The 27961-nt window shown below is 42.7% G+C and overlaps 1 protein-coding gene and 1 non-coding gene across 3 annotated transcripts; both read right to left on the bottom strand.

Moving 5' to 3' along the window:
• Positions 1–8091: 8091 nt before the first annotated feature.
• Positions 8092–8165, bottom strand: TRNAT-AGU (transfer RNA threonine (anticodon AGU)). The gene has a single exon. It is a non-coding gene; the product is annotated as a tRNA-Thr (tRNA).
• Positions 8166–10339: 2174 nt separating this feature from the next.
• On the bottom strand, positions 10340–27939 carry WDR88 (WD repeat domain 88). 2 transcript variants are annotated; one of them, XM_077931488.1, is made up of 11 exons: positions 27531–27939; positions 25926–26036; positions 25096–25184; positions 19706–19769; positions 18039–18177; positions 16194–16323; positions 15199–15383; positions 14369–14451; positions 12430–12498; positions 11932–12024; positions 10340–10947 (listed from the first exon to the last, which is right to left on the bottom strand). In XM_077931488.1, the coding sequence occupies exons 1-11, from the start codon at positions 27624–27626 to the stop codon at positions 10801–10803; spliced, it is 1206 nt and encodes a 401-aa protein (XP_077787614.1). In that variant the 5' UTR covers positions 27627–27939; the 3' UTR covers positions 10340–10800. The 2 variants fall into 2 exon arrangements, with proteins under 2 accessions (XP_077787614.1, XP_077787615.1); XM_077931489.1 differs by lacking the exon at positions 25926–26036.
• Between the last annotated feature and the right edge of the window lie 22 nt (positions 27940–27961).

A 27961-nucleotide genomic window follows, 5' to 3' on the forward strand; every position in this document is an offset into this window, starting at 1 on the left:
GAGAGAGGAAGGAAAGCTGCTCTCTGTCCACATTCTCTGCACCATGCATAATTTTATATGCTTCTGTCATATACCCTATTATTTTCCTTTTCTCTAAACTAAAAAGCCCCAAATGTGAGAACTATTCTCCTTAGTAGGCAAGTTGCAGCTAATCCTTAATAATTTGGGATGCCCTTTTCCAGCTCTGCAGTATTGGCTGGGAACAACTGGAGTGTGTAGGGCAGGCATGTCCAAAGTCTGCTTCGGGGGCCAATCCGGCCCACCGGTCGGTTTAAAAAACCTCAACTTCAATCATAAAAAAGGTTAACAACTTTGGTCGGCCCTCGCGGCCCTTCACTTCATCAAATCTGGCCCTCTTTGAAAAATGTTTGGACACCACTGGTGTAGGGAAAGACTGGTGCCCATTGAAAGTGCATTTTACTCCCCTTTGCTCTGGGAATGCACTCTTGCTTCTGTGCACTAAGCCATTGTTTTGTCTCAGTGCTATGTGTAAATTAGGCCCCTGTAGAACAATTGCATTTTTCAAGGCTCACTTTAAACAAATGAAACATTACCCATTTTGGCTTTTAAATCAGTGGAGGACAGGCTGTTGCAAAGTAAACACAAATACAGCACCCAGGCATAAATTGTGAAAACGACTTCAACGACATGTAAAACTGAAGTTTCGCAAAATGATTCTTTGGTAGGAGAGCAGATTTTGCAACAAGCATGTCCTTCTTTTGAGCTAGGAAATGCTGGAGGCTATGGACTTATTTTTATATGCCAAACCCATTGTGTGCCAATGATTCCTGAGATGCAGACTTAGTAATTATCCATCAAGAAGAGAAATTGTGTCAAAGTTTGCAGGAGTCCTAAGACTGTGATTGCACTTTTAAAAAACCCCTCATAAATCCCAGAGAAATGAATTCAATAAAAGAGGTGTAAACTGGGATTAACGAGAAAGAAATATAGTGGAATTTGAAGGGGAGGATCTAATGACACTGCGGAGTCAGACAAGCAATATGTGCCTGCGCATGATAAGGATCAGCCTTAAATTACTGCCGTAATCCCTAATTCCTTTTGCCTCAGCACCGTTCTATTTCGCTTTCTTTTACTGCATGTGTTGCAGAAATTGTGCTCATGAGGGTTTGTACATAAATTATAAAAAAAATACTGGCAACAAAAATATGAGAACATATTTTGAGCAATGCTTTCAAGAAGTCTAGGAAAGGTTGTGGAAGGAAAGGATAAAATTTACAGCCTGTAATGCTTTGAAAGAGAATATGATGAAAATGATGTATAGATGGTATATTACACCAGTGAAATTAGCTAAAATGTATAAGACAAATAATAAATGTTGGAAAGGTAAAGAAAAAGAAGGAACATTTTATCATATGTGGTGGGAATGTAAAAAAGTAGAGAACTTCTGGGAAATGATATATAATGAGATGAAAAAGATGTTGAAATACACATTCTTTAAAAAACCAGAAGCATTTTTACTTGGTATTCTAGGTCAGGACATTAATAGGCAAGATGTTAAACTGTTTTTATATGCAACAACTGCAGCAAGAGTATTATTAGCCCAGAAATGGAAACAAGAAGAAATTCCGACGAAAGAAGAATGGCAGATGAAATTAATGGACTATGCAGAATTGGACAAAATGACAGGAAGGATTCGAAACCTGCGGGACCAGAGCTTTACAGAAGATTGGAAGAAGTATATGAATTATTTGAAGAGCAACTGTAATCAAGAAATTATGCTAGTAGGACTACAAGAAGTTTTGTAAGGAGAAATATACGAAGTGTTACAAAGTTTAAAAAGATAGAGATGTTGGTTATGAGTTTGAAATGTAATAGAGAAGATAAGAAATGCATACTGAGAGATTAGATTGGAAAATTTTCAGACAGGATTAATGGAAGTCAAAAATTTGAATAAGATGTAAAAGTATGTTTAATTACTGTTGAAAATGATATGTTAAAAAAACTAATAAAAATTATATTAAAAAAAGGAAGTCTAATATTCCCACCAGCACGAGAAAAGTATTCTGCGTACCTTCTGACTTGGTTTTATGTTTTTAACATACAGTGGAATAATATGAATTGTGGAGCTATGAGTGCCTTCCTTATGTGACCCCCTGTCTTTAATGCTCACACTCCATATCCTGTTTTCCAGTAGAATTGAAGCTGTTTTGGGGAGAAATTCATCAAATATAGTATTTGATAAGAAACTATGGGATCTATGTGAATTGTGGCTAACACTGTGTGAACATGGCTTCAAAAACTAGTGGATATGGAGTTAGTGGTTATGTGAACATACCCTTAGGAGGAAGTATCAGACAAGCTATTCCATTCCCTGGGCTCCTTGTGAGTAAGAAGGTAGGCAGGTGGGGGGCTGGCTGAGGGCAGCCTGAAGTTGACGGGGCAGTGCCCCATCTACCTTATTGGGCCAGCTGGCCTTCACTGAGGGTTTATGCAAAGAGAGGATGGGGTGATTCTTCTAGTGGTGACTGGTCTGTTGGTAGTTTTCCACTTCCCATGATAAGAGCCTGAACGCTGTAGGTTGCTTTGCCACCCACTAGCCCAGAAATTCGCAGCAGTAGTACCTTAAAGTTGGAGCCTCCTTGGGTGATGCTTTCCCTACATGCAGAGTGGATGCTTACAGCAGGCTCCCTGACAAATTGTGAATATATGATAATGAGCTGTTAGTAACAGCATCTTGTTCCTGCACAATGAACAACTGCGGTGGGTTCCTTTGCATACAACAGCTACACCACCACCATCAATTGTGAAATAAATCAGGGTTAAACGTTGCCATTAACGACTTCGTTTCTCTCTAATGCTTTAATTATCTGTGCATGGTACAAGTGACAGGAAGAACATTGTGGTAATTCACACTTAGCAGTTTCAACAAGGGTGGCTTGTTTTTGAGTAAAAGTAAAGAAACAAACAATGGATGGTAGGTTGGTAAATAGCATGTCAGTGATTCAGTGCTAACACTAATATTTGGGCCAAAGGTCTCTTATTCTGCATTTTGTCCTAAATAATTGGTCTTCAGAAGATATTGTCACGTGTGCTTTTTATTTGAAAGCGCTGGAGTTTAGCCCAAGTCCCCACAACAGGCAACAGCGCCTCTGAATTGACACTTGATCTTGCACTTAGCAATTTATCATTCCAACCCATCCAGACTGCAAGAGGCAATTCCTAAATCTGCAAGACTGTTTCTTCTCATGAACTATTCTGGTTATTCCACTGCAGGGTTTATTTTATACAAGGGCTCATTGGCCTTTGTTTTCAGTGCTTTTAAGGTTTGACTCTGGAAGATATGAAGTAAAAATAAGTGAAAGCCCTGTTGAGCCGGTACAGAGGGCTGTTTCCAAAGCTATTCATACTCATGGTAAATCCAATTGAATTAATGGACATGACAAACACAAGTCCATTAATTTCAGTGGGGCTAATGTGGGCATAATTTAGCTGCATACAATGCAGAGTCTCCATAGAGCAGGAATCACGGAGACGAGCTACTCGATCAGATGGTGTTGTTTCTAGACAGGCTAGTGGAGACTGAGCCCCACAATCCCTTTTGCTAGAAATTAAGCAATGTTCCACCACCTAGCCAAGCATTTTATATTGTGGCAGGCCTGCTTTATATTAGCAATTACTTTAGAGCAATTGTTTAGAAAAAAATTCATTTCTCCCTTGAAAGGTTTCAGTAGCCTTCGATAATTGTTACCAAGGCAGCACAAATCAATCTTGTTAAACTCCTTGTATAAAGTGCATATTGTTAAGATTATCAATATATATTTGCAGGCCCGTTTAGATTTCCCAGCTCCCCTAAGATCACAGTTGGATAACCATGATGGGCTGCATACACACCATACATTTAAAGCACATGCCCATCAAAAAAAGAATCCCGGAACAATAGTTTACCCACTCACAGAGCTACAATTTCCCTCCCCCTTAACAAACTACAATTCTCAGAATACTTTTCTGGGGGTGGGGAGTGAAATGTGCTTTGAATGTATGTGTACACAACCATCATTTACTGCAGAGCGTGTTGAGTTACTTGACACCTCCAACCTAAAAATTTACTTGGAAGAAAGAGCAGAACTACACATTACTGGTGGCTGCTGCCCAAGGCCTTGAAATAATGACACAAATACCTCCAGAGCTACAATAAAGCAACAGAAGACAGAGCCCAGTAAAAATCAACCAACCAATCAATCAATCAATCTAAAATTCAGAACAGATATAATGTTGAGAGATTGGACAGGAAAGCAGTAATTCAGAAAGAAGTTTAAGCCCACCGTTTACATGCATTTAACCTGTGTGCATAGGAAAATAAATTAAAAAAGAAAAAGAGGTGGGGTTCTGGGGAAAATGAGGTTGGCAGTCCCACCTGTCATTGAACCCAATGGGTTTTGACTATAAGTGATTTTTTGCTTGAGACACATGCAGACTTATTGTATTCCCTCAATGGTTGCAGGAATCACTTGCTCACCATGGCAATACAGCTTGAGCATATAACACCAATCCGGGCCTGACTGCGCTGGCTGCCAATTAGTTTAAGGACCCAATTCAAAGTGTTGGTTTCGACCTATACAGCCTTTAACGGCTCGAGACCGCAATATGTCAAGGACCACCTCTTCCCATATGAACCGTTATCAGAGTGGTTTAACCATCGACTCCTAATTTTCCAGGGAAATGTAATTATGTGAAGGGAAGGGAGGGGTGTCTTCTGACAACTCTCAGCACCCTTAACAAACTACAATTTGCAGGATCCTTTGGGGGAAGCCATGACTGTTTAAAGTGGGGTAATACTACTTTAAATGTATAGTGCAGATGAGGCCTTAATAGGCTCATTTTAAGGTATATAAATCTTGCCCTCACATCCACTCCTTGCCCTTCAGCTCTCTGAGGAGTTCCCCAAGTGCTGCTTTCACTTCTGACCAAACAATGCAACAGCTGGAACAATAATACACAAGCATCTCCCCACTTCCTTGTCATTCCTTATTCCGACAACTAATTTATATTGTGGCTTTTATTATTACCCTGATTCAAAAGTCATAACATGACAGTATTAAGTGATTCTGATCTACTTTAAGAGGCTGCATTTATTGTTTTCTATGCCTGCTTCCAAGCCTTTTAATAGTTAATAGAATACAGACTGTAATTTGTTTTATTGCAAATCTCTCCCCACCCACCTGCAAGCCATATAAAATCTACTCATGGCTTGTTATTGGGGGGGGGGGTGAGAGAGAGAAAGGAAATATAGGAAATATAACATGAAGCGATCCCAGTTGTGGTCCATCAAATGTACAGTAGTCAGATGAAAGTGTCATTCCACAATGTTCCGTGTGATGCTAGTGATGGAAGCCATGCTTAATAGCTTGTACTATTCTATAAAAGGATGCCATGTTGCATAGAAGTTGCTGTTTTTCTTTCCAGTACAGTGCTCTTGTTATAAGGCCATTAATTTGTCCATAAGAATGGAGTCCCATACCTGTGACAGCCAAGCTTCTAAGAGATTTACATCCAGCTCTGATTTCTGTTGCCACTTTTGTTTGTGATTCCTTTTCCGCAAGCATTCTCTCCTTGGCAGTCCTGTCCTTTTCAGGAAAAGTACTTGGCGATGCTGCTCTTTGTTTCCAAGGGTAGCCTTCCACAGTGTTGCTTGTCTTTTGGTCATTGACCTCTTTCTGGGAAGTGACTTTGTTCCTCCTGCCTGTTTTAATTTTACGTGACATACCTGTGCACCATTTGACTTCAGAAAAGTCCCTGAATTGCACAGTATTTCCTTCTGCCAAACCAACCCCTTTGAGAAGACGGATTGTCCTCATGTTTTCACCTCTCCTTCCCCATCGCTTTGTTCTTTATACACGTTCCCAACCAATTGATCTTTGGCATCTTAACAAAGAAAATTAAAGTCCATTTTGAAAATGCTTGCAAAGCCATTTTAAATATGCCCAAAACGGAGAACATCCTCCAGAAGTGGAGTATTGCTCCTGTGAGGCTGCTCTATAGACCGGAAAAGTGCCAGAATATTCCAGGAATGTTGAAGTCCCACAGGCTAAATTTCTGCTTCAAGTATGTACATCAGGCTTCCTCAACCTTGGCCCTCCAGATGTTTTGAGACTACAATTCCCATCATCCCTGACCATTGGTCCTGCTAGCTAGGGATCATGGGAGTTGTAGGCCAAAAACATCTGGAGGGCCGAGGATTGCACATAAAGCCAAAACCAATATAGTCATTGGGTTGGATGGCAGGTGGGATTGCCAAAGTCATTTTCCCCATAAGCCTGCCCCCTTTCCGGCCTTGTTTGTTTGTTAGTTTGTTTGCCACACCTGTAAAGCTGGATGTGCACAAGTTAAAAGCATGTACGTAAGTTGTGGGCTTACAGACAACATTTTTACCAGTGGCTGTGCTAGTCTCTGAGAAATAATTTATAGTCGTACCTTGGTTCTCGAACAGAATGTGTTCCGAGAGTCTGTGCAACTCTCGGAACCGTTCAAAAACCAAGGCGCAACTTCCGATTGGCTGCCAACTGAAGGCCATGGAAGCAGCGCTGGATGTTCGGCTTCCAAAAATAATTCAAAAACCAGAACACTCACTTCCAGATTTTGATCGTTTGGGAGCCGATTTGTTTGGGAGCCAAGGCGTTTGAGATCCAAGGTATGACCGTACTCACTTAAACCTGCAGTCCTAAACACAGTTGCTGGGATGATCCCCAATGAATTCAGGACTCACTTCTGAGTAGACATAATCAAGACGGTGCTGTAAGGCTGCAATATTGCCCTTGAGTTATGCTGGTTGGACCAGGGTAAGATTGTTACCAAGCCATCAACCACAGGGCAACCCAAAGCATGGGCATAGCTGGGGGGGGCAGGGAAGGGCAGCTCCCCCCCCCCATCAATAAAAATAAATAAAAATACATAGCAAACTGAGGTTCTGCCCCCCCTAACAAATGGCCTGGCTACGCCCACGACCCTAAGTAATGATAGTACAGGGGAGGTACTATGTCCCAATGACACTTTCTGACCACTATCCAAAGTGAATTTCACAGAGTCTGAGGGGAGTTCCTCCCTAGTGAGGGTGTTTAGGATTGTAGCCTAAACTGGATCGACCCTTTGGGTTGGATTAATCGACTTGATAAAGCAATTCCTGGCACATATTGATGCATGCCCCTCTGCGAGTTTTCGCCTGTATTGATGACAGCAAGGAAATAAGCAGGGACAGCAGTGGTTCCGGATTAATCTGGACAACTACATAAACGCATGTCTATAAATAGATGAATGAATGAATGAATGAATGAATGTAGAATGATGTGACAAACACTCTTCCCTTCAAAGTCTGCGTGGTCGGAATAAGCAGGATTCTGAAAAACATACCATACCTTGTCAAGTTTCTCTGTGTGTGCCTGTCTTAAGAATAATGCGTCACCAGTGGGCATCTGCTGAGCATCCTTTTCAACATGTTAACAAGGAAGGAAGCATGAAAGAATAGGAAACATTAAAGAATAAAGAGGGTCATCTATGGGAGCTGGAGTGTGTTTTCCCCTATGCCTGGCATAGTTAAAAAGTGGCCCTGTTTAAAGGAAGGAGAAACACACACAGAGAGAAATCGGCAGTTCAAGTCTAAAAGGTGCAGGCAACAAACACACTGCCGTGTAAAAAATAATAATTAAAACGTATTTTCTGCAAGATGTCAAACTACTGCCACACGTAAGATTATCTCTCTCTCTTGTTATGATAACCCATTTTTGCAAAAAGGTGTACATTTACTCGTGACTGCAATTGCAAAGGGCTCAGCTGTGGGTTCGCCCCCCCCCCCCCGCGCGCGTGGATCCGCGATGGGGCTGTTGCCGGGGGGTGGGGCATGGGGGCTACTCTTAAGAGTGCCTAGGAAGGACATCGGGCATCTTGCAAAGCGGGCGCCTGGCCACCAGCCTCTTGCAAAGCGGCGCGCAGCAGCAAAACCTTTAAGCAGCACCTGGAGCGAAGGAGGCGGAGGATCCGAGCGCGCCTCTCTCGCTTTCTCCCGCCGAGTAGGGCGGGTGGGCATAAAAATAAGGCCGCCTCCTGCAGGAGCAGGCAAAACAGAGGCGACTCCTCTGCAGGCACCGCTGGGATTCGAACCCAGGATCTCCTGTTTACTAGACAGGCGCTTTAACCAACTAAGCCACGGCGCCGGCCGGTAGGGTGAGCAGCGGAGCAGCCTTCATGTACCTCCGGGAGGGAGAAGGAAGGAGGAGGAGGAAGAGGAAGCGGCCTGCGGGAGATGCAGCCGCGGCTGGATCCGCACGTGGACGGGAGGCGTTCTTCTGCATGCCCACCCACCGCACTTCCTAAGGATCAGGGACCGGCATCGAGATTTGTGTATTTTTGGGGGGCGGGGTGTTGATGGTTTGTAGGGCTTGTACTACAGCTCAGCTTTGACTGAGAGAAGCGCTTTGCAAAGATGCGCAGAGGGAGAGCCCCTTGCAAAGATGCAATTTCCCTGGGAGTGGGACCCGCTGAACTCCAGCGGAGCTTACTCTGTGTAGACGTGGGTAGGCTTCAATAGGACCCTCCAGCGGCATCGCACTTCTCCGAGGGTCGATTCTGCTAGAATCAGCGGCGCCAACTTGAAAAACAATATTTTTTGGTGGGGGGAGGCAATTCCCGCCCCACACAATTGATCGCATGATGCAGCACGCACACCATATTTGGAGATGCTCATTAACTTTTTGGGGGGCCCTCAAATATTTTATTGGGGGGCAAATGCCCCTCTGCCCCTGAGAGTTGGCTCCTATGGCTGGAATAGATCACAGCATTGTAGAGTTGGAAGGGACCAGGAGGGTGCAGAAAACTTGCAGGGGATCAAACTTAGCAAAAAAACAGCCATCACAACAAGGAAAGGCCACAGGGAGGGGGCTGTCGCTGGAAGGACTGGGGGCCTCAGTACCCCATGGGCCTGTGCTTCTGAGCAGAGATGGTGGGTTGTAGCCAGGGTCTGCCAGAGACATTTTGGCACCTGAGGCAAACCACAAAGTGGGGACCCCTTCCCCACCAAGGAAGGAGTAAGTGGAGATCTACATAGAACCATAGAGTTGGAAGGGACCCCAAGAGTTATCTAGTCCAGCCCCCTGCAATGCAGGAATCTCAACTATGGCAGATGGCCGTCCGATCTCGGCTTAAAAACCTCTAAGGAAGGAATGTCCAACACCTCCCAAGGGAATCTGTTCCACTGTCAAACAACTCTTCCTAATGTTTTAGTTGGAATCTCTCTTTTTGTAACTTGAATCCGTTGTTTCCAGTCCTACCCTTCAGATCAGGAGAAAACAAGCTTGCTCCATCTTCGATGTGACAGCCTTTAAGTTATGTGAAAAGGGCTCTCAGATCTCCTGTCGGTCTCCAGGCCGAACGCACCCAAGTCCCTCAGGAACAAAAGGGGGATAAAAGTCTACATTGGGATCTGCTGCCAGTGTCACTGCGGATCCTGACGCCTGAGGTAGTCACTTCACCTTGCCTCCTGGTCCTGATTGTAGCAGCATCTATCAGTGGTTCTCAAACCTTTTTGGGCCATCAAAGTTCCATAAACTCATCCCCAGTGCTCCCTATCCTTTCCTACAAAAAGCATTATTCAGAATAGCGGTTTGTTCCCCTGTTCCTTAAAACTGGCAGTCTACATTTATACACATATGTTTATCTACATTTGCAAATGCAACCAAATATGAACACACTTCAAAGATTCAAAACGTAGAAGTAGCCATCTTGGTCCATAAGAAAAATCCCAAAACCTGTATCGGGGCAATGCTTTTATTGGGCCAAGCAAAATGTCAGACAATTGTGGTCACACTTTCAAGTTCTCCAGAACTCTTCAGTTCCAAGGTGTTGATTATTCAGTGTGGCAGCAACTAGTCTCTGGAACTTCCTTCCCATTGATAATAAAAGGCATCTTTGCTGTATTATTTCTGGCACCTGCTAAAGGTTTTTTGTTTAGGTAAGTCTTCCATAAATAGTTTTAAGATGTATTTTTATGCATTTTGATAAATTTCAGGTTAACTTGCTATTAATGTTTGATTTTATCAATATTTTTAATGAACATTTCATATTCTATGTAAACTGCTTAGAGGTTATGTATGATTAAACAGCATATAATTCTGTGAAGTAAAATAATATTAAATCAGGCTAGAAGATAGCCTAAGGTGGAGGGGAGAAAAAAATTTGGTTGATGCTGAAATTCATGGGGTCTGCAACTGATGAAAATCTCCAAGACTGAATGTGGGAGACATTCAAATGATGCTCTGCTAAATTATAGAAATCACACCTAACAGAGCTTCCCTTGAATGTCAGCAACCTTTTCCCACTTTCCTTTTTGAGGCTTTGATCAGATTGAAGCTTAATGGCTTGCACACTATTTTGTGACATTTTGATTGCCCTAATAAAGGTATTGCTCTAATATGGATTTCAGAATTTTGAAGACTGCAAGTTCCACCTCTCAGCTAGACTCGTGTTGCTTAATGGTGCACATGTTGTTTAATTGTTCCGCACTAGATTGAGATTCATACGACTTTCCTCTTGCATCACTGGGTTACTTTTTCAATTACACTTAAGAGAGGACCACAGTGGAACTAGAAGTTGTGTAAATCCACTTGGCAGTACTTTTTTATTTTATTTTATGCTTGTCAAGCAGTAGGACGCAGTGGATCCTTCAAATGACTCTATTCCATAGGAATTTCAGTATGTAATTAAAGACTAAAAAAAAGTTCCGAGTTCTGTATATGCAGGCAAATAACTTTTATCGCTTAAAAAATTTCCAGCAATGGCCTGTTGCTGATTCCTTTAAAAATCAGGAGGCAGTGGAGGCAATGGAGGGGGATCTGGCGGAACACTTTCTTTGTAACTTGCCAGCCGACAGAAAACACAATTGACTTCTACTTTGTCTTCATCATTGTGGAAGAGCAGGAAAGACTTCTTACATTCTTCACACTAGATTTTTTTATATAGAAAAAAATAACATATCAGTGGTTCAAACAAGAGGAATTTCCATTCTAAAAACAAACTGACATGCAGACCCATTTTTGCAAATGCTAATGAATGCTTAGCAGAAATCACTCTATAAGAGACATTCAGCATGTGCTCCTAATTTTTTAGTAGCATTTTACTAGGTGACAGACCATACTGGGTTCACTTAAGTCCCATCAAAATGAGCGGGGCAAGATAAAAATGACTTAATTTCTTGGTTGCAGTGCAGTGCAATCCTGTATTCGTTCAGTCAGAAGCAAGCCCCATTGTGTTCAATGCTGCTTGCTTCCAGGAAAGAACAGGATTGTAGCCCTACAACTCAATCCTAACCATGTGTGCTCAGAAGTAAGTTAAGACTGCAATTCCATCTGGTATCAATACATTGTTTCGGCAACTGTATTGCATCCTGAATTTGAGATGCACTGCCACTAGTCTGTGCAGGGACAACGATGTACACAGACACATAGACACATACATATATGAGCCTGCCTATTTTCCCCTCAAATATTTTTTCGCTGCCATAGGAATGTCATGCTGGTAGCTCTTGTTCCTGTCGGGAAAGGATATGGGGAAAGCACCAGCTGGCTGCTGGGTGTTATAGTGTAAAACATCTGGAAGCACCAGGCCAGGGAAGGCTGCTATGCACTATAGGATATGCAGCTTTCTGTTATTCAGATGTTCTCCTTTATTATCGTTTCCGATATTCAAGTGTGACATTCAAAACCAGTTCCAGATTTCATCCCTGACTTAAATGATGCTCTGCCCTTCAACATTCTTTGATCCAAAGGCTGTGAAATGCACCTGTGGCTCGCAGAATGGACTTTAGGGCACATAGGATTCGGAGATTGGGGTTTGCTAAAAGGAAAAGGAGGAAGCATATGGACATACAAATAGAGAGAAACATTCTTGTAGGATAGTTACATCCAAGAGAGGAATAATAAGACTGACCTTTGCTAACTTGGAGCCTCTTGTTCTAATGGCTTGGACCACCACAGGGACTTCATGGGCATCTGCAACGTCCCAAACTCTCAAAGTACAGTCCTGAAACAACGGAAGGATTTCTATCAATTTACAGCAGGGGTGGATAACCATTTTCAGGCCAAGGGCCACACCTTTGGGGGCTGCATGTCAATGTGGGCATGACTGAAATGCAAAAGTAGTTGTGGCCAATTTTAAAATATTTAAAATGGAGGGGATCGAGGTGTGGGTGGGTGTACAGTTACACATATTTTTTGGCACCACAGACTCATAGCAGGAGGCCCACGAGAATGGTCTTCAAGGTTTTCTCTTTTTTTAGGACAAACTTGTCAGGGTTTTGAGGGGCCCACAAAAAACCTTATGGGGTTGAAGTATCACAATGAGGTATCTACGGAAGCAGTCGGGAGTGGGAGGAAGACAGCCACTGAACTATGTTTCCAATTATTTAACTAAGCTTACTGATGATACCTTTGAGGCAGATACAAGCCACTTCTTGTTGCTACTCAAGGCAATGTCTGTCACCCAACCTGCATGACCCTGTAAAGAAACAGTTTTCCGATTACACAAAAATGGGATTTTGTTCACCCTTAAGACATTTGTAGAGAGCCAAGTCCTACTGAACTAAGTGCAACGTGCCTCTGAGTAAGCATGCTTATGGTTGCACTATTAGTTTCATTGTTATTTTATTTCAGTACTACTGAAGGCCTTTTTCTGTTGTGAACGTCACAGATGAAAACTGCTTAGAGGTGCATTATAAGATGTATTCTACATTCAAGATCTTTGGGGTGTGAGTCTTTTGTGACTCTGAGGGGGGGAAACCCCATCTGTTTCTGGCATAATCTAATCAATACTTTGTATTTTTTCTTAAGCACTTACATACAATTTTAACATATTAGTTTAAATATAATATCTTCCACAGAACTTCATGGTGAATAGTTTTAATTACTCTTATGGAAGAACTACGGTTCTGTTCCCCTTTTCCGGCCGATGCATTTGTCATTCTGTCTGTTATGAGAAGGGGAGCAGCCCTACAAGAAAGGGGCCTCCTGCCAGGGTGGAAGTTCTGTTCTGATGCAAACAAACATTGCCACCGTTTCCTCCCATGGCACCCATGGGTTCAGCCCTGCACATTTCTTTTGTTTCCATATTGGCCAGAAAGTGAAGCTTCCACTCCCATGTGGTGCTGAGAAACTTTGACAGGAAAGGGAAGGGAGAAGGTGGAGGCTGCCTTTTTTAAAAAGAAAAAATATGGGACCGTCCCACTGCCTAGGAAGCTTGGAAGTGGGGAGTAAAGGAACTGGAGATGCTTTGCCTGTGAGTTTCAGTGTGTGAGAGAGATAGACCTGTGTTATATTTTGTTTTCTGTGTGGGATTTGTGTCTTTCGTCTGTGCGTGCTTTCGGGGAGGGGAGTTCTCTGAGCACCATCACTTTTCCTTCCGCGAAGTTGAATCGCCTTCTGGAGGCAAATACGTTTTGGCGCTTGGGGCTCAGACCCAACCTCTGCCTTGCTACTCAGTTCCCTGGGCAAGTTATTTGCTTTTCGTGGCTAGCCAGCCTGCAGGGCAGCCATTTCTGTTGTGGTGGTGCCCTGCCTCAGGGCCAGCCCAAGACATTTCGGCACCTGAGGCAAATCGCAAACTGGCACTCCTCCCTCCCCTGCCACCAGGGAAGAAGTGAGGACTGAATATCTATACCAGGAACAAGGAAGGAGTGAATATTGACATCAAGCACAGGGGGAAGTGTCAAAGCATCTTTACCCAAGGGTTGAAGTCAGAATCAAAGGGGCATCACAGAGGATCTACTGTCCTTGCAGATCTGGCAACCCGAGGCAGTTGCCTCATGGGTGAGCCAGCCCTGCCCTGTCCGCAAGAGTTTCTCAAATTTTGAAATGTGCACACAGCCCCAAAAGAGGCTGGGGACCCTTAACCAACCTCAAGCATTATTGAATATACAGGCCTCACAATGTTATGGTTACCTACAAGTGAAAATATTCGGTGTACAATTGCTGTTCAAAAAACTGTGATGCTTGATCATGAACCAGCCTAGGAATTATGGCTTAGTTTCCTAGCAACTACAACTCAATGGCTTAGTGCCAGAGGTGGAAATGTGCAGAATATGGTTTCTGAATTGCACTATCAGGAGATATGTGGGCACTGCCCAATGGATCAGCTATAAAAGCGGTGAAATTGTCAGTGTTTTAAACATTGTTACTGGATATCAAACATGACATGAAGAGATTGAGCGAAAAAGAGACACCAATTTAATTATTCTTATAGAAAGAGCATTTTCAAAAAAGTTATCTTTCATTTAGGAACTGATCTTGCATAGTCAGTTGGAGTTTCACAGCTAACTTCTACAGAAGCAAAATTAAGTCCTCCTTTGCCCAGGCAAATGCTTACACAGTACCTTTAAACATAGCTTTTTATATGCCTCTCGTGAGTCCCAGATAACGATTGTTTTGTCATAACCTCCAGACACCACAAGCGATGCTGAAATATAAAATTATGTCAGGTGACTGCCTTGTGCTTTGTTATTAAATAAACTAAGATTCATTCATGCAGGAAAAAAGTGAATGAATATTTGACTTTTAATACAACTGAAATACTGCATTAAGAATACTAAGCCATATCTTTCTATATAATAAAAATGTAAAAATGTCATCACGCAGCTCCCATTGGGAGATTTCTAGGCCACATCACAGGCCTGGATTTGCAGGAAGTCATGGTAGGGGAAAGGAGCAAAAGTGAAGGTATGTTGCAAAACAACTGCGGTAATGGCATGAGAGCGAGAAGGGGGAGAGTGGTGGTTTAAAACAATGGCAGGAGTTTGAGTAAAGTGAGGATGGAAGCATACTGATGGCGAAAAGTGGCTATTTTAAACAGTGGCAGAGGTTTGAATAGAATAAGCAGGGGCTGACACAGCATCATAAAGCTTGACATTTTATTTCTCTGCTCAGACATGTTCACCTAACAATAGATCTTAATGAGCTTATCAATTAAGGGGTGTTCTAGAAGGCTGACTGAACAACAATCTACCGTAAGTCATCAAGTTCAGTCTACCTCAATTAAATGAGCAACCATTTAATCAAAACGGAAAATCATTTCATTCTGAAAGTTGAGAACTTAATTAGTGGTTTGAGCATGACCCCTGTGACTCATCTGAAATAAATACACTTTTCTTTCACATTTATACATTTGCGTAGAAGGTGCCATTATATGACATTTCACATTACTCACCATCCTTACTAATATCACAGCAGCCAACTATTCCTATGTGGCCCTGATCCAAAATAATGGGTCCATGAGAACGGAACTCCCCTGTCCTGATATCCCATAACTTTACGACTTCATCCCAACCTGCTGTGCACAAATAATGGCCATCCAAGGAGAAACGGCAATCTGCAATTGCGTTGGTGTGTGCCCTGAAAAAGATGTGCAGATCACTGCAGCAGGATACCATCAAATTTACAGTGTTGACTCTTCTGTAGGGCACACTATTTGACCTCAGCCCTGGTACTGCAGAAAAAACCCAGTTACTGGTCAGTTGCTGCTCTTTCTGGCTATCCTCATAGCTGCAAATGCTTTTTGTCCCAGGCACACAATGCCCTCCAAAGGCTAGCTTTGGAGAATCACCTGTGACGTGTAAGTAAAAGTAACACTAGTCTGGACATGGTAGATAAGGAGAAAAGATGAGCTGGGGCCAAGGATGTTCCGAGTGCAAACAGACATACTTTTAAAAATGGACTCCTGTTTTCTTTCTTTCTCAGAAAAACGGTTTGGCTTCAAAAAAAAAAAAAAAAAAGGAAAGGAAAAAGTGCTATGAAATTAATGAAATAAACAATAAACACTCTTTCATTAAAGGACCATTTTGTTAATATTTTTTCAAATTATTTCTGGAAAAGCATTAAAAAATGGATAGTGTGGATATACTGAGCTGTGGTAGGCTCAGCTGCCTGATACGTCACTGCCAAAATTAAAACAGTACTGCCCGAAAAGCACATAAAAATATTTTGAAAAACTGAACTCTCAGCACTCACAAGTGGGAAAACACAGGAGGGTGACTATTATGTGGATGGGCCTCCCATCAAATGAGTGTGAAAAGTAGATTCCAAAATTAACATCTAGTTTAGTGGAAGTGGCCACATGACCCATTTAACTGCTACAGATTTTACACTAATAGGAAGCAGACTTCATGAGAGCCACATCGGTAGCTGCTTCACTGTCTCTTTTACCGCTCAATTGTGACTGTGGTAGACTGTGCTATAATATCCCAGAATTTTAAAGACATGTCAGATGACACTGTAGCTATTCGTTGGTTCTGAGGATCAAAACGACACCTTCTCACTGTGCTTCTGTGATACTCTGAAAGAAAGAAACACTCCAAGTAACAGGCTGCAAGCACTTTGGACAAGGTTAGAGCTACCAGCTAGTCTGATGGCTACTCACATCTGAGTTTCAGCTTATTGTCATGGTTTTGTTTTTTTAATGTACGTCTCTATAGTTCCAAAACACAGCAGAAACTGAAACACTTGCACACACAACAACTAACCATATAAGTATGGGGCAAAATGTCAGTTTAATAATTCTGAAGTAGTGACACTAATACTTGATTATTTTTTTTAAGTCAGTTTACCCACCCACCACTTGATTCCCAATTTATTCAACTCTTAGCAATTTTACACATCAAAAACCAGCCTTAGAATTCACTCTGTTAATTCAATTGGCTCAATATTGTGCCATAGGAATGTATCCTCAGGAGATATATGTGGTGTGTGTATTGTTATAGGTTTGGGGGGGCGTCAGTCTGGATGATACCCATTGGTCCCTTCCAAACCTGTGATCCTGTGCGAGGTTAGAATCTACAAGAGGAAACCTGGTAAACTGGTCAGACTAGTTCCTTTGTTAAGGTCATGGCCTTAAGTACTGTTATTTACATGTCCGAAGAGGTTGCCATAGAGACAAATGGACGGGCCTTTTCCCAATTCACCTGGCTTGATGTCATCCTCGGATGGGGAACAATAGGCTAAGGGGGGAGGGGGGCTGTGCATGTGTGAATTTTGGCAGACACTGGAAGCTGGAAACTGCAGAGACATGTCTTGCTCTGTGCTGGACTCAAAAACTGTGACTTGAGGCTTCCCTAGAGCATTAAGATCTGTTGGGGTGTTCATGCTGCAAGCCTCTCCATCCTATGCTTAGATCAGGGGTAGACAACCAAAGGCCCGGGGGCCGGATGTGGCCCAATCACCTTCTCAATCCAGCCCACAGACAGTTCGGGAATCAGCGTGTTTTTACATGAGTAGAATGTGTCCTTTTATTTAAAATGCACCTCTGGGTTATTTGTGGGGCCTGCCTGGTGTTTTTACATGAGTAGAATGTGTGCTTTTATTTTAAATGCATCTCTGGGTTATTTATGGGGCATAGGAATTCATTCACGCCCCCCCCCCCCAAAAAAAATAGTCCAGCCCACCAAATGGTCTGAGGGACAGTGGACCAGCCCATGGCTTTAAAAGGTTGCTGACCCCTGGCTTTGATCATATATGTTTCAATAAAACCATATATTCAAAAGATACCACAGTATATCCATTGGCTGTCATTCAAAGGAAACCAGACTCTAGGTAAGCACAGAAACCTGTGGAGTATCTTGCTACTCAGAGATTGGGGTGCATGCAACAATGTATACACACACAATTTCATTGGGTACTTGGCAAATAATGCTTGCCATTTATAGCCATATTTGCATTAGTTGTCATGATAAGCCACATAAATAGGGTCACTGAAGCTTTCAGCTGTGCTGTGTGCTGTATTGTGCTCTACAACAAAGCAATAGAGCAGAACTAAAATATTTAACAATGTATTAAACAGTATGTACAAAGACATGCTCCTTCTAGGGTGATATGTAAGAAATCCATATATACTCTAGATGCAGGTAAACATGTACAATATGCAAACAGACAGGGGCACAGCCAAACAGAATCGTATCCTGTACATGTCCCACTGAAGTGAGAGGCATGTGTACGTCTGGGAGTCTTTCAACAGGTATAAAGAAAAGGAGCGTGACCAAGTTTTTAAAATGTTACCTCTGACATATGCCACCTTTTTCGCATCTTCTACACCACAAATGAATAAAGCATTTTCCAAATCTGAACTGGAGGCGACGTACTTGCCATCGTGAGAAATATGGCATGAAGTCACAAGGCCATCCTGCTCTAGAGTCCACTGGAGAAGAGAAGAGAAGCCCTTGAGGTTATGCTTTTAGGATTAACAATCAGCCAAGGACCAAACTTATATGCACATGAGCCCAGATGCAGCTCAAGTTGCTTGTGACTGAGACCAAGGCGACACTCCCACCATGTACCTGGCAGCATGCAGAGGGCAGACTGGATCATGCTCACAGGTTTAAAAAAATAATATTTAACTCACTTCTAAGCATTTATACAAAGTGCGACCAGAAAATCCAGTGAATGGTCACAGAAATCGGACAGCGAGAAATACTCGAACATACAACCAGCATCGGAAACCCACAAAATGCTCAAAATTGTGTACGGAGATGAAGCTGTAACCTGAAAGACAGTGTATGAGTGGTTTAAGTGTTTCCACGAAGGTCGGCAAACCATTGAAGATGTCCAGGCTGCTGTGACAAGGGAACTGAAAGCAGTACGAAAAGAGGACTTCTCCAGAAGTTTCCAACAGTTTTACAAACCTTGTCAATGGTGCGTTGTATCAGAGGGGGCCTATTTTGAAGGCCTGTAAGGCGTGTATGTTCAAATATTTCTCACTGTCCGATTTCTGTGACCATTCACCGAACTTTCCGGTCACACCTTGTATTTATGCCTCAGAACATTCTGAGATAAGGCTATGGTTCAATCCTGTTTAGTAGGAACAGTAAGTAACTTCTGAAAGCTTAATCCTGGTCAGAGCCAGAATCCTGATCAGAGCCAGAAATCATATATAAGTACATGAAATGCAGCACACGTTTATCTTTTGCTGTAATTGGTTTTTTTAATTGTTTTGGTTTTTTAATCACATAATCAAAATCTGTACCAATTGAATTAAACCATTGGGGTGGAACCAAACATTACACACAAATGAATTTAACCCATTCTTATGGAAGGCCCTCCACACAAACGCTTACTTGACACCCATTCAGATATGTCATGCTGGTCGGTGCCAAAGACCTTTCTGTTTTCCCAGGACTTTCACTCCAAGGTGTTCTGTCACTGGCTGCTGTTTTCACGCAGTTTCTGACTGTATGCTTAATTTTTAAAATTATATTTCTGATTTTTGTAAGCTTATCCTTGGAATCCGTTTGAAGGCCAGGTAGAAATCCCCACAGAAAAATCAACGTTTGTTCGAGAAAAGTCGTTTTGGGAGGAGTTGATTTGGAGCAGACAAGTGTTGAGATTACTGTATTATTGTTATTTATTAAATTTATATACCAACCTTTATCTGAAGATCACAGGCCAGTTGACAACATAAAAACACAAAATGCATAACATAATAGTAATAAAAAACTATAACCCCACTACCACCAATTTTCACTGCAGGAAACTTCACCAAACTATTCCCCCATTCCAAATGACTGCATGTGTTTGCAAGGATAAACATTTGAGTAAATAATAATAATAAAGTTTCCCCAGCCACTCTGGGCGGCTTCCAATCAAGTGTTAAAAACAATACAGCAAAAGGGAAGTTTAGTTTCTAGTGATTAAATAGGGGTTTTAGATTAAAAAAAATCAATACATACAAGCACTTTCCCTGTTTCAGTATCCCAGGCCCTTAGACTTTTATCATATGATGCTGTTATCAACCTAAAACATTAAACACATTTACATGTTCAAAGTCAGCAAAAATGTTTGATTCATGCTAATTAATTATTATTATTATTATTATTAAGATAGCAATATCAAATAGCTTACGAATGTTCTTTATGCTCCGCTCCCATATTCTGGAAAGAGTCACCCTCCATCATATATAGTATTTAGTGCTCGTCCACACTTCTGCTTGTCCCCTGCCTCAAAAGCATGAGCTGGAATGGTTTTCCACTTAACCTGGGCTTTCTAAGCGTGGTTCCAAGCGGTTTCCCCCTTGCGCAGCTCCTTTCGCAGGGAAAACCTGCTCTTTAGTGCAAAATAGGAGCAAATGGCAATCTGGAGAAAACCCAAGTTGTGTTTGCTCCGATTGACTGCTAAAGAGCTGTTTTTCCTGGGGGAAAGTAGTGGGAAAGGAGGAAGCACGGATAAGCCCTCAGGATAAGAGAAATGACACTATAGATATGTCTTCAAATACTACAGCTCCCTTTTGTTCATTAGAGTTACACTCAAACTGGAAACTGGGATGTTCCACATTTGCAAATCAACTGGTGTTCTCTCTCTCTTATGTGATGTGCTTATGGAGGAAGCAGAAAACCCTGGGAAGCAGGAAAATACAAACCGCTCATGTGGCTTATAAGATATTTAAGGGGGGAAATCATATGACTTAGTTGTGGCCACTGGGTAGGATGGAATTGTTTCTCAAAATCCCTGTGCCAGCCCACTTTTAAAGTGGCAACAAAAGTTTCTGCCCCTATAGCAATTAAGGAGCCGAGTCAGGTGGAATGTAACTTAGGAGGAATCCTATGTTCTCTGGGGCCTTGTTCCTTCCCCCTGTGTAACATTATGCAGAAGCGGCATACATTAAATCTCTCCCACTGAAGTTAATGGACAGCCCCAGACAACCACTTTTCTCAGTCCCACAGCATCAGGAGCCCAAATAATTCTGCAAGCCTCCACAGCTCATCACCGCATGGTTGCAAAGTGCCTCTGGAGAAATTGTACCTTGTGTATTAAGGCCTGCTGAATGGAGCCACATCACTCTCAGAGTCATAGACTCCCCTAAGTCACAAGTCTGTGCTGTTCCACTGGCCCACGCTTCCAAGTTAGCTCTGTTTGGCTGTGCCCCTGGGTGCTAAGAGAGCAGGAAGGCTGGGATCCTGGGAGGCTGATCAAGCCAGTCCGCCTTCTGCAGTGCTTTTGTGGTGGTGTAGTTGCTGTCTGGAGCAGTCCTGCTGTGCCCTCACCTAAAATAACTGCTGGTAGAGCAACGTGGCAGGTAAACTTTGCCTTGTGGGCATCGTTTTTATAACCTCCTGAACTGAAACTCAAATCCAACCTCGGTGCTCTTTCACACTAATCCTCCCGGAAGCTTCTGGTGCTGCTCTGTATGAGTTTACTCTATTACAGTGGTACCTTGGTTCTCAAACTTAATCCGTTCCAGAAGTCCGTTCCAAAATCAAAGCGTTCCAAAACCAAGGCACGCTTTCCCATAGAAAGTAATGCAAAACAAATTAATCCGTTCCAGACTTTTAAAAACAACCCCTAAAACAGCAGTTTAACATGAATTTTACTATCTAACGATTCCATTGATCCATAAAATGAAAGCTATAATCAATGTACTGTACTATAAAATAAATAAGACAGTTCAGCTATGATTAAATGGGCACAAGACATTGGTCATGACATTATGTTTGCTGACTGGGAACAGTTATGGACCACCGGTGTTAAGTTTACGGCATGTAATGCCTTAAGACAAAACATTATGAAAATGATTTATAGGTGGTACATGACCCCAGTCAAGCTTGCAAAAATCTATCATTTGCCCAATAATAAATGCTGGAAATGTAATGAGACTGAAGGTACTTTTTATCACCTTTGGTGGACCTGCCCGAAGATTAAAGCCTTTTGGGAAATGATCTATAATGAAATTAAGAAGGTCCTTAAATGGACCTTTCCTAAAAAAACCTGAGGCTTTTCTCCTGGGCATGGTTGGCCAATTGGTGTTAAGGAAGGATAGGACGTTCTTTATGTACGCTACCACAGCAGCAAGGATTCTTTTAGCAAAGTATTGGAAGACACAAGAACTACCCACGCTGGAAGAATGGCAGACAAAGGTGATCGACTATATGGGACTGGCGGAGATGACTGGCAGAATCCATGACCAAGGGAAAGAGATTGTGGAAGAAGATTGGAAGAAATTTAAAACATACCTTAAAAACTGTTGTAAAATTGATGAGTGCTAAAATGTCAAGGGATTGGGAAATAGAGAATTGCAGCTGTAATTGATAAGTTAGAGAAGAACCATAAAAGAAAATGATTTGAATAATCAGTTAAAGGGGGGAGTTGCCGAAGAAATGTAAAAACAAGGATGCAGAAAAGGGGAGGCATGGGGAAGTCCGGGAAGTAAGGTATAGGAAAAGAAGGTTATGAAATTATACATGTTAAATGTTTGTTTGTTTGTTTATGTATTGTATATTGTTTGTGTTTATTTTGTGTTTGGAAAATCAATAAAAATCATTATATATATAAAAAAAGACAGTATTGTATATGATAAAAATGAAAACTTAATTTTTCTTCTTCTCTGCACTAATGGTACTCATTGTTTGAATGGGGGGCTTTTATCCATTTCTGCAATCAATCAATCAATCAATCAATCAGTAGCTGAACTGAGTTCCACACAGTCACAAAAACAAATTAACAGAAAAAGCCTCAAAAACGAAAACAAAAAATAAATAGCAAAAACAAAAGCGCCAAACTTAATCCATTCCAGAAGTCCATTTGACTTCTGAAACGTTTGAAAACCAAGGCACAGCTTCTGATTGGTGCAAGGGCCCCAGAAACGATAGCTGACAGCCGCAATGGATGTTCAGCTTCTGAAAAATTTTCAAAAACTGGAACACTTATTTCCGGGTTTTCGGAGTTTGAGAACCAAAGCGTTTGAGAACCAAGGCGTTTGAAAACCAAGGTACCACTGTATAGACATTTCTGCTCTTCCTTGACCATGCAACCATCTCCTCTTGCAAAGAATATAAAATAGTCTGTTCACACAGACACCCAGCAGAATGGGAGTGGTTGGCATGGTCTGATGATGAGTGCTTTGAGGAAGCATTTGGACCACAGCAGGTCTTGAGCTTTCTCCTAGGTAGACCTTGGACTTCCCATGCTTGTTTCCCACCTATTGTGCTCTGAAGCTGGCTGGGAGTTGTGACTGGAACAGGCCTCCTTTCTTCCCTGTTGGCCTGCTTGGCAAAAGGCTAGCTGCTGCAGACGGCTTGTGTTTGTGCTGCCAGACAATTTGTACCCATGTCAGACAGCCCTGGAGTCTGTGGCAGCTGCCCTCCTTCCAACTGCAACACAGTGGAGAAGAAACTGTGTCTCGTGCTGGTTGCCTGGTTTTCCGTGCATAGACTAGGCAGGAAAATATTCAAGCTTCATCACATCCTGCCTTATATCACGGGGTCATTCAGCTGTCGCCCCCCGCATGGCTAATATGGGGTTGCTGTTGGGAAACGGGGCAGGATTGCCAGAGATGCAGTCTCTGCACTGTTGATGTTGTTGCTATTATGGCTTTTGTTCCTATGGCGACTGTTGAAATGTTGCCTCTGCTGCTGATGGCTGTGCACAGAATCCCAACGATGGAGTGATGGATGCCTGATGTACTGAGACCACAGGATTGAGCTGTCATTGGACTCAATTTAGAATTTGCGTGCTATTCTGAATATGAGGTTTTCTGGGGCTAGCTTTCCTCTGCATTTTCCGGCAGCTGAAGTTGCTTGGTAACTGCTCTGTCATTGACACAGCAGTAAAAAAAAAGCACTAAGGTCCATTATACAACAAAGATATTCAATTATATTTATCCCAAGGTGGATAAGTATCTATATTTGTCTCCCACGGTTTATTTTTCAGCACCCTCCATTAGACCAAAATAACAATTTTTCTTGACTAATCCAGAACGTAAGCACTGTTATCCTAATGGCCTTTCAGTATTTTGACAACTAATGCAGTGGTCTGGTCTGTGCATCCTGTTAAACCATAAGAGACATTTCGCTCTGGTGTAAGACGAATGAGCAGTGAGCTGGTTCATGTAGTTTAAAAGTCCCAGCTACTCCTGGCCACTCTATGCCATGAGCAAAAACCCACAAAATCTCGACTTGATGTGTTGTCTGAACTCAGGCTCAGCTTGCGGGTTATTTTCTCTTTGATGAGCAGTAGCCCAGGTTTGTTCTTGGTTTAGCACTCATGGGTTGTTGGGGAAAACAAGCAGCCCAGGTTCAGATGACAGGACAATGCAAAGTTCATGATTTGTTTCAGCACAGTCAGGAGCAAAGGAGGAGCAAAGCAGGGATTTTTGAGCATGCTGGGCATTGGCGTGAAATTGCAGTTAAACATTAGGTATGGTTTAACGTGGCATGAAGATGATTTTGTTATCATGCTTGTTTGCTTTCCTCTTATCTATAACCAGTCTGGATAGCTAATGTCTCTTCTAAATTAATTAGCCATAATGCGAAAGCATTGATTTAATTGAATATATTGTACTGATTTGCATCACTGTTGTCTTTTAATGAATAGAGTTAAAAAAACAAAACAGTGGTTTATAGAAACTCTTCATGCTTCTTAGCTGGCTCTCCACTCAGTTCTGACAACAGCTGCACTGATGTCTTAAACTCAGCAATGTGGCAAATAAATGTGGGAGCAAAAGGAGGCTTAACTTATCTCCGTCCCTTGAAGATGCCTCTGCAAAACTGTACATCTTCACACAGAATTTTCTTCTCTTATTAGCTGCACTCACTGAATGCATCTGATCTCTGCAAGTGGCATGATGATGGTGTCTGGTGAGACCCCAGCCACCCCACCATCTTCCATTTGTCCCAATATGAACTCATGGAGTAGCACTGCAGATATATGCTCCTCTCTTGGCTCCTCCACATTGTAGCAGCCAGACTCAGTGGCAATACTCTCTCCCAAGGAATAATTGTTAGTCTCTTGCAGCAAATACAACAGTTTTGTGGCACCTTAAAGACTGGCATATATAACATGGCATAAGCTTTTGCGGACTTCATTACATGTGGTAGTAATACTATATCAACACTGAGTTAAAATCTAATTAATCTACTTTTTTAATAAAAAAGATTCAAGTATTTTATAAGATATATATAACAACACAGTCGTGGTAATAATTTTTCCTACTGGCTTTCTAAGGCAGGACTGCATTGGCCGTTCTGTTTTGTCATCATTCATTTCCCTGTTCCTATAAACCCACTTGCTGAATATAATTAGTTCTGTGGCTTACTAATTAATATATAAAATGCAACAGTGTTATCACCTTTTATTATCAGGACTCAGGCAGCATTCAGAAATGGGCCCAGTGTGCTCACCTTCAAAGGTCTGAATACAGACAGCACCGGCAATATCCTTCAAGAAATAAAGATAAACTTGGTTATTCAGTAGTGTGTTCAGACTGAAAAAGACAATGAAGGCTAATTCGTAGGACATATTTTTCCACTTAATTATTCTAAATAGTTCTGCTTATAAGCTGCCCGCAGAACTTGCATCCGATAAATCAATTACCTCTGTTTACCTGATGAAGCCACATGATACACTGGCTGCATGATACATTTATCTCTTCAAAAAGAACTATTCTGGGCTATTTGAAGGCAAATGCAACCACACAGGGCATAAATTGCATTCTTATTCTCTGCCCAGTGTCTCAGGTTCAGAGGTACCCACAATGCAAAAGTGGAATGTTTTTCCCACATTTCCATTTATATTATTTATAGCTTCTAACCTTTCTACTCTTTTTTAAAACATAATATATACCGAACCATCACCACACCCTACAAAAATGAGCTCTGCAGGCCAAGCGTTCATTGTGCAAGTAGTGGGAAAGTTACCACTTTAATTTGGCAAGTAAAATTGTGTCAAATACTTTACAGTTCAATCCTATCTATGTCATTTCAGAAATAAATTCCACTGAGTATAATGGGACTTACTCCAAGCTGAGTGTGCAAAAGAGTGTGACCTTAGAGACAGAGTATGTTTGGTACTGTCACCAATGCTTCACTTAACCTTTGTGCTAATGTGATAAACTACGGTTTAGACTTCAGAGCAATATGATCAATTAGATTTCTTGCTTCAGGTCTGTAACAAGCTTACCCAGAGTTTCACTGTGCTGTCATAAGAGCCTGAAAGAACTTTTGTTTCATCAAAACAGAAATGACAGGAGGTCACAGCTGCTGAATGTCCTTTTAAAATTTTAAAATGAATCTGTGAAAGAACAGAGTATCTCATGTCATCTTCTGTCAATGTTTTTTTGTAGATACACCAGTCAAGAACAGGGCTGTACAAAGTGTAATTAGAAATACCTTCTGTTCTGTCAGTTTCTCTCTTGCACGTCCACTGAAGCCAATTTACATGAATCCTGGGGGAAATGGCTCATTGGAGTCTATTTTAAATCTCTCCACATGTGAATTGGTTCCTGGTGGCTGCTGATGGTTGTGTGAAGTGGTTGCCACTGGCTTCCTAACATTTTTATCTGGGTCTGAAGAAAAGTGCTACATGACACCCCTGATACTTTATCTTAACCAGGACTGCAATCCTAATCTCATTTCCCAGGGAGTAAACCCTATTGAATGCAATAGGGTTTACTCCTGAGCAGACACGGTTAGAATTGCACTGAGTGACTTTTAAGAGATTTCCTTATCAGGTGACTACCAACATTTCTTCGGTGAAAATAGGGATGTCTCATTCCATAACAATAATTTTACTATTTATAACCCCACACATTTTACTGGGTTGCCCCAGCCACTCTGGGCAGATTCCAACATATATAAAAACATAATTAAACATTTAAAAAAACCCTTCCCTATACAGGATTGCCTTCAGACGGCAGGGGGGTTCAGATAACGCCATACCCTCCAACATTTCTCCAATGAAAATAGGCATGTCTTAAGGAAAAGCGGGACATTCCGGGATCAAATCAGAAACCAGGACTTCTCTAAATCAGGGACGTCCCTGGAAAGTAGGGACACCTGGAGGGTCCGCAGTCCTACTCAGAATTAGATCTATGGGCGTAGCCAGGATTGGAGGGGGGGGAGGCCTTTTGGGACACGGGTGGCGCTGTGGGTTAAGCCACAGAGCCTAGGACTTGCCGATCAGAAGGTCGGCGGTTCGAATCCCTGTGACAGGGTGAGCTCCCGTTGCTCAGTCCCTGCTCCTGCCAACCTAGCAGTTCGAAAGCACGTCAAAGTGCAAGTAGATAAATAGGTACTGCTCCAGCGGGAAGGTAAACGGCGTTTCTGTGCGCTGCTCTGGTTCGCCAGAAGAGGCTTAGTCATGCTGGCCACATGACCCAGAAGCTGTACGCCGGCTCCCTCGGCCAGTAAAGCGAGATGAGCGCTGCAACCCCAGAGTCGGCCACGACTGGACCTGATGGTCAGGGGTGCCTTTACCTTTAGGCCTTTTGTTGGGAGTGCAAAACCTCAGTTAGCTATGTATTTTTGTTGATGGGGGGGGGGCAGCTGCCCCGCCCTGCCTACACTCATGATTAGATCCATTGAAATTAAGCAGCGGGACTAACTTAAGAGGGGACTGCCCTTACAACAGGACTAATACCATACCACCCAGTGATGCACCGCTTCTTGCAGGAACGAGAAGTCGATGTTAATCAAAGAAATAAATCCATTGACAGGTAACTTGCGCCGCCCCCTTATCATTCATTCCTTACAACTCGCCCCACCCGCTTCGCCTCCGCCACCCCACCTTGGCCAGCTTCTCATGGTCCCCCTCCCAGGCCTGCGGCGGGCGGGTCTCGGTGGCCAGGGGGTCGTCCGCGCAGACCATCGGCGGAGGCGCCATCTCCAAGGGCGGGAACCCTCCCCTCCCTTCCCCGACGGCGGAGGCAGCTACTCCGAGGGTCGCTTTCCCTCCTGCTCCTCCACCGGCGGCGGCGGCCTCCCAAACGCTTAGCAACCGGCCTGGCTCGCGGCTTCTCCCGCCAGCCCCTTCCTCCTCTCCGCCGTCGGGGAAAGAGCCGCCTTGCCCCCGCGCCTCCCCTCTAGGCCTGAGGCGAAGCGGGACGCCCGGATTCCGAGATCACGGAGCGCTTCTCGGCTTCCTCCCGGGAAAAGGCTCAGCGCCGCTTATGGGAGCAGAGTTTGCACCTCTGAAAACAAACCGGGAATTTGTACTCT

Source organism: Podarcis muralis, chromosome 7 (genome assembly GCF_964188315.1).
Source record: "Podarcis muralis chromosome 7, rPodMur119.hap1.1, whole genome shotgun sequence".
NCBI lineage: Eukaryota > Metazoa > Chordata > Lepidosauria > Squamata > Lacertidae > Podarcis > Podarcis muralis.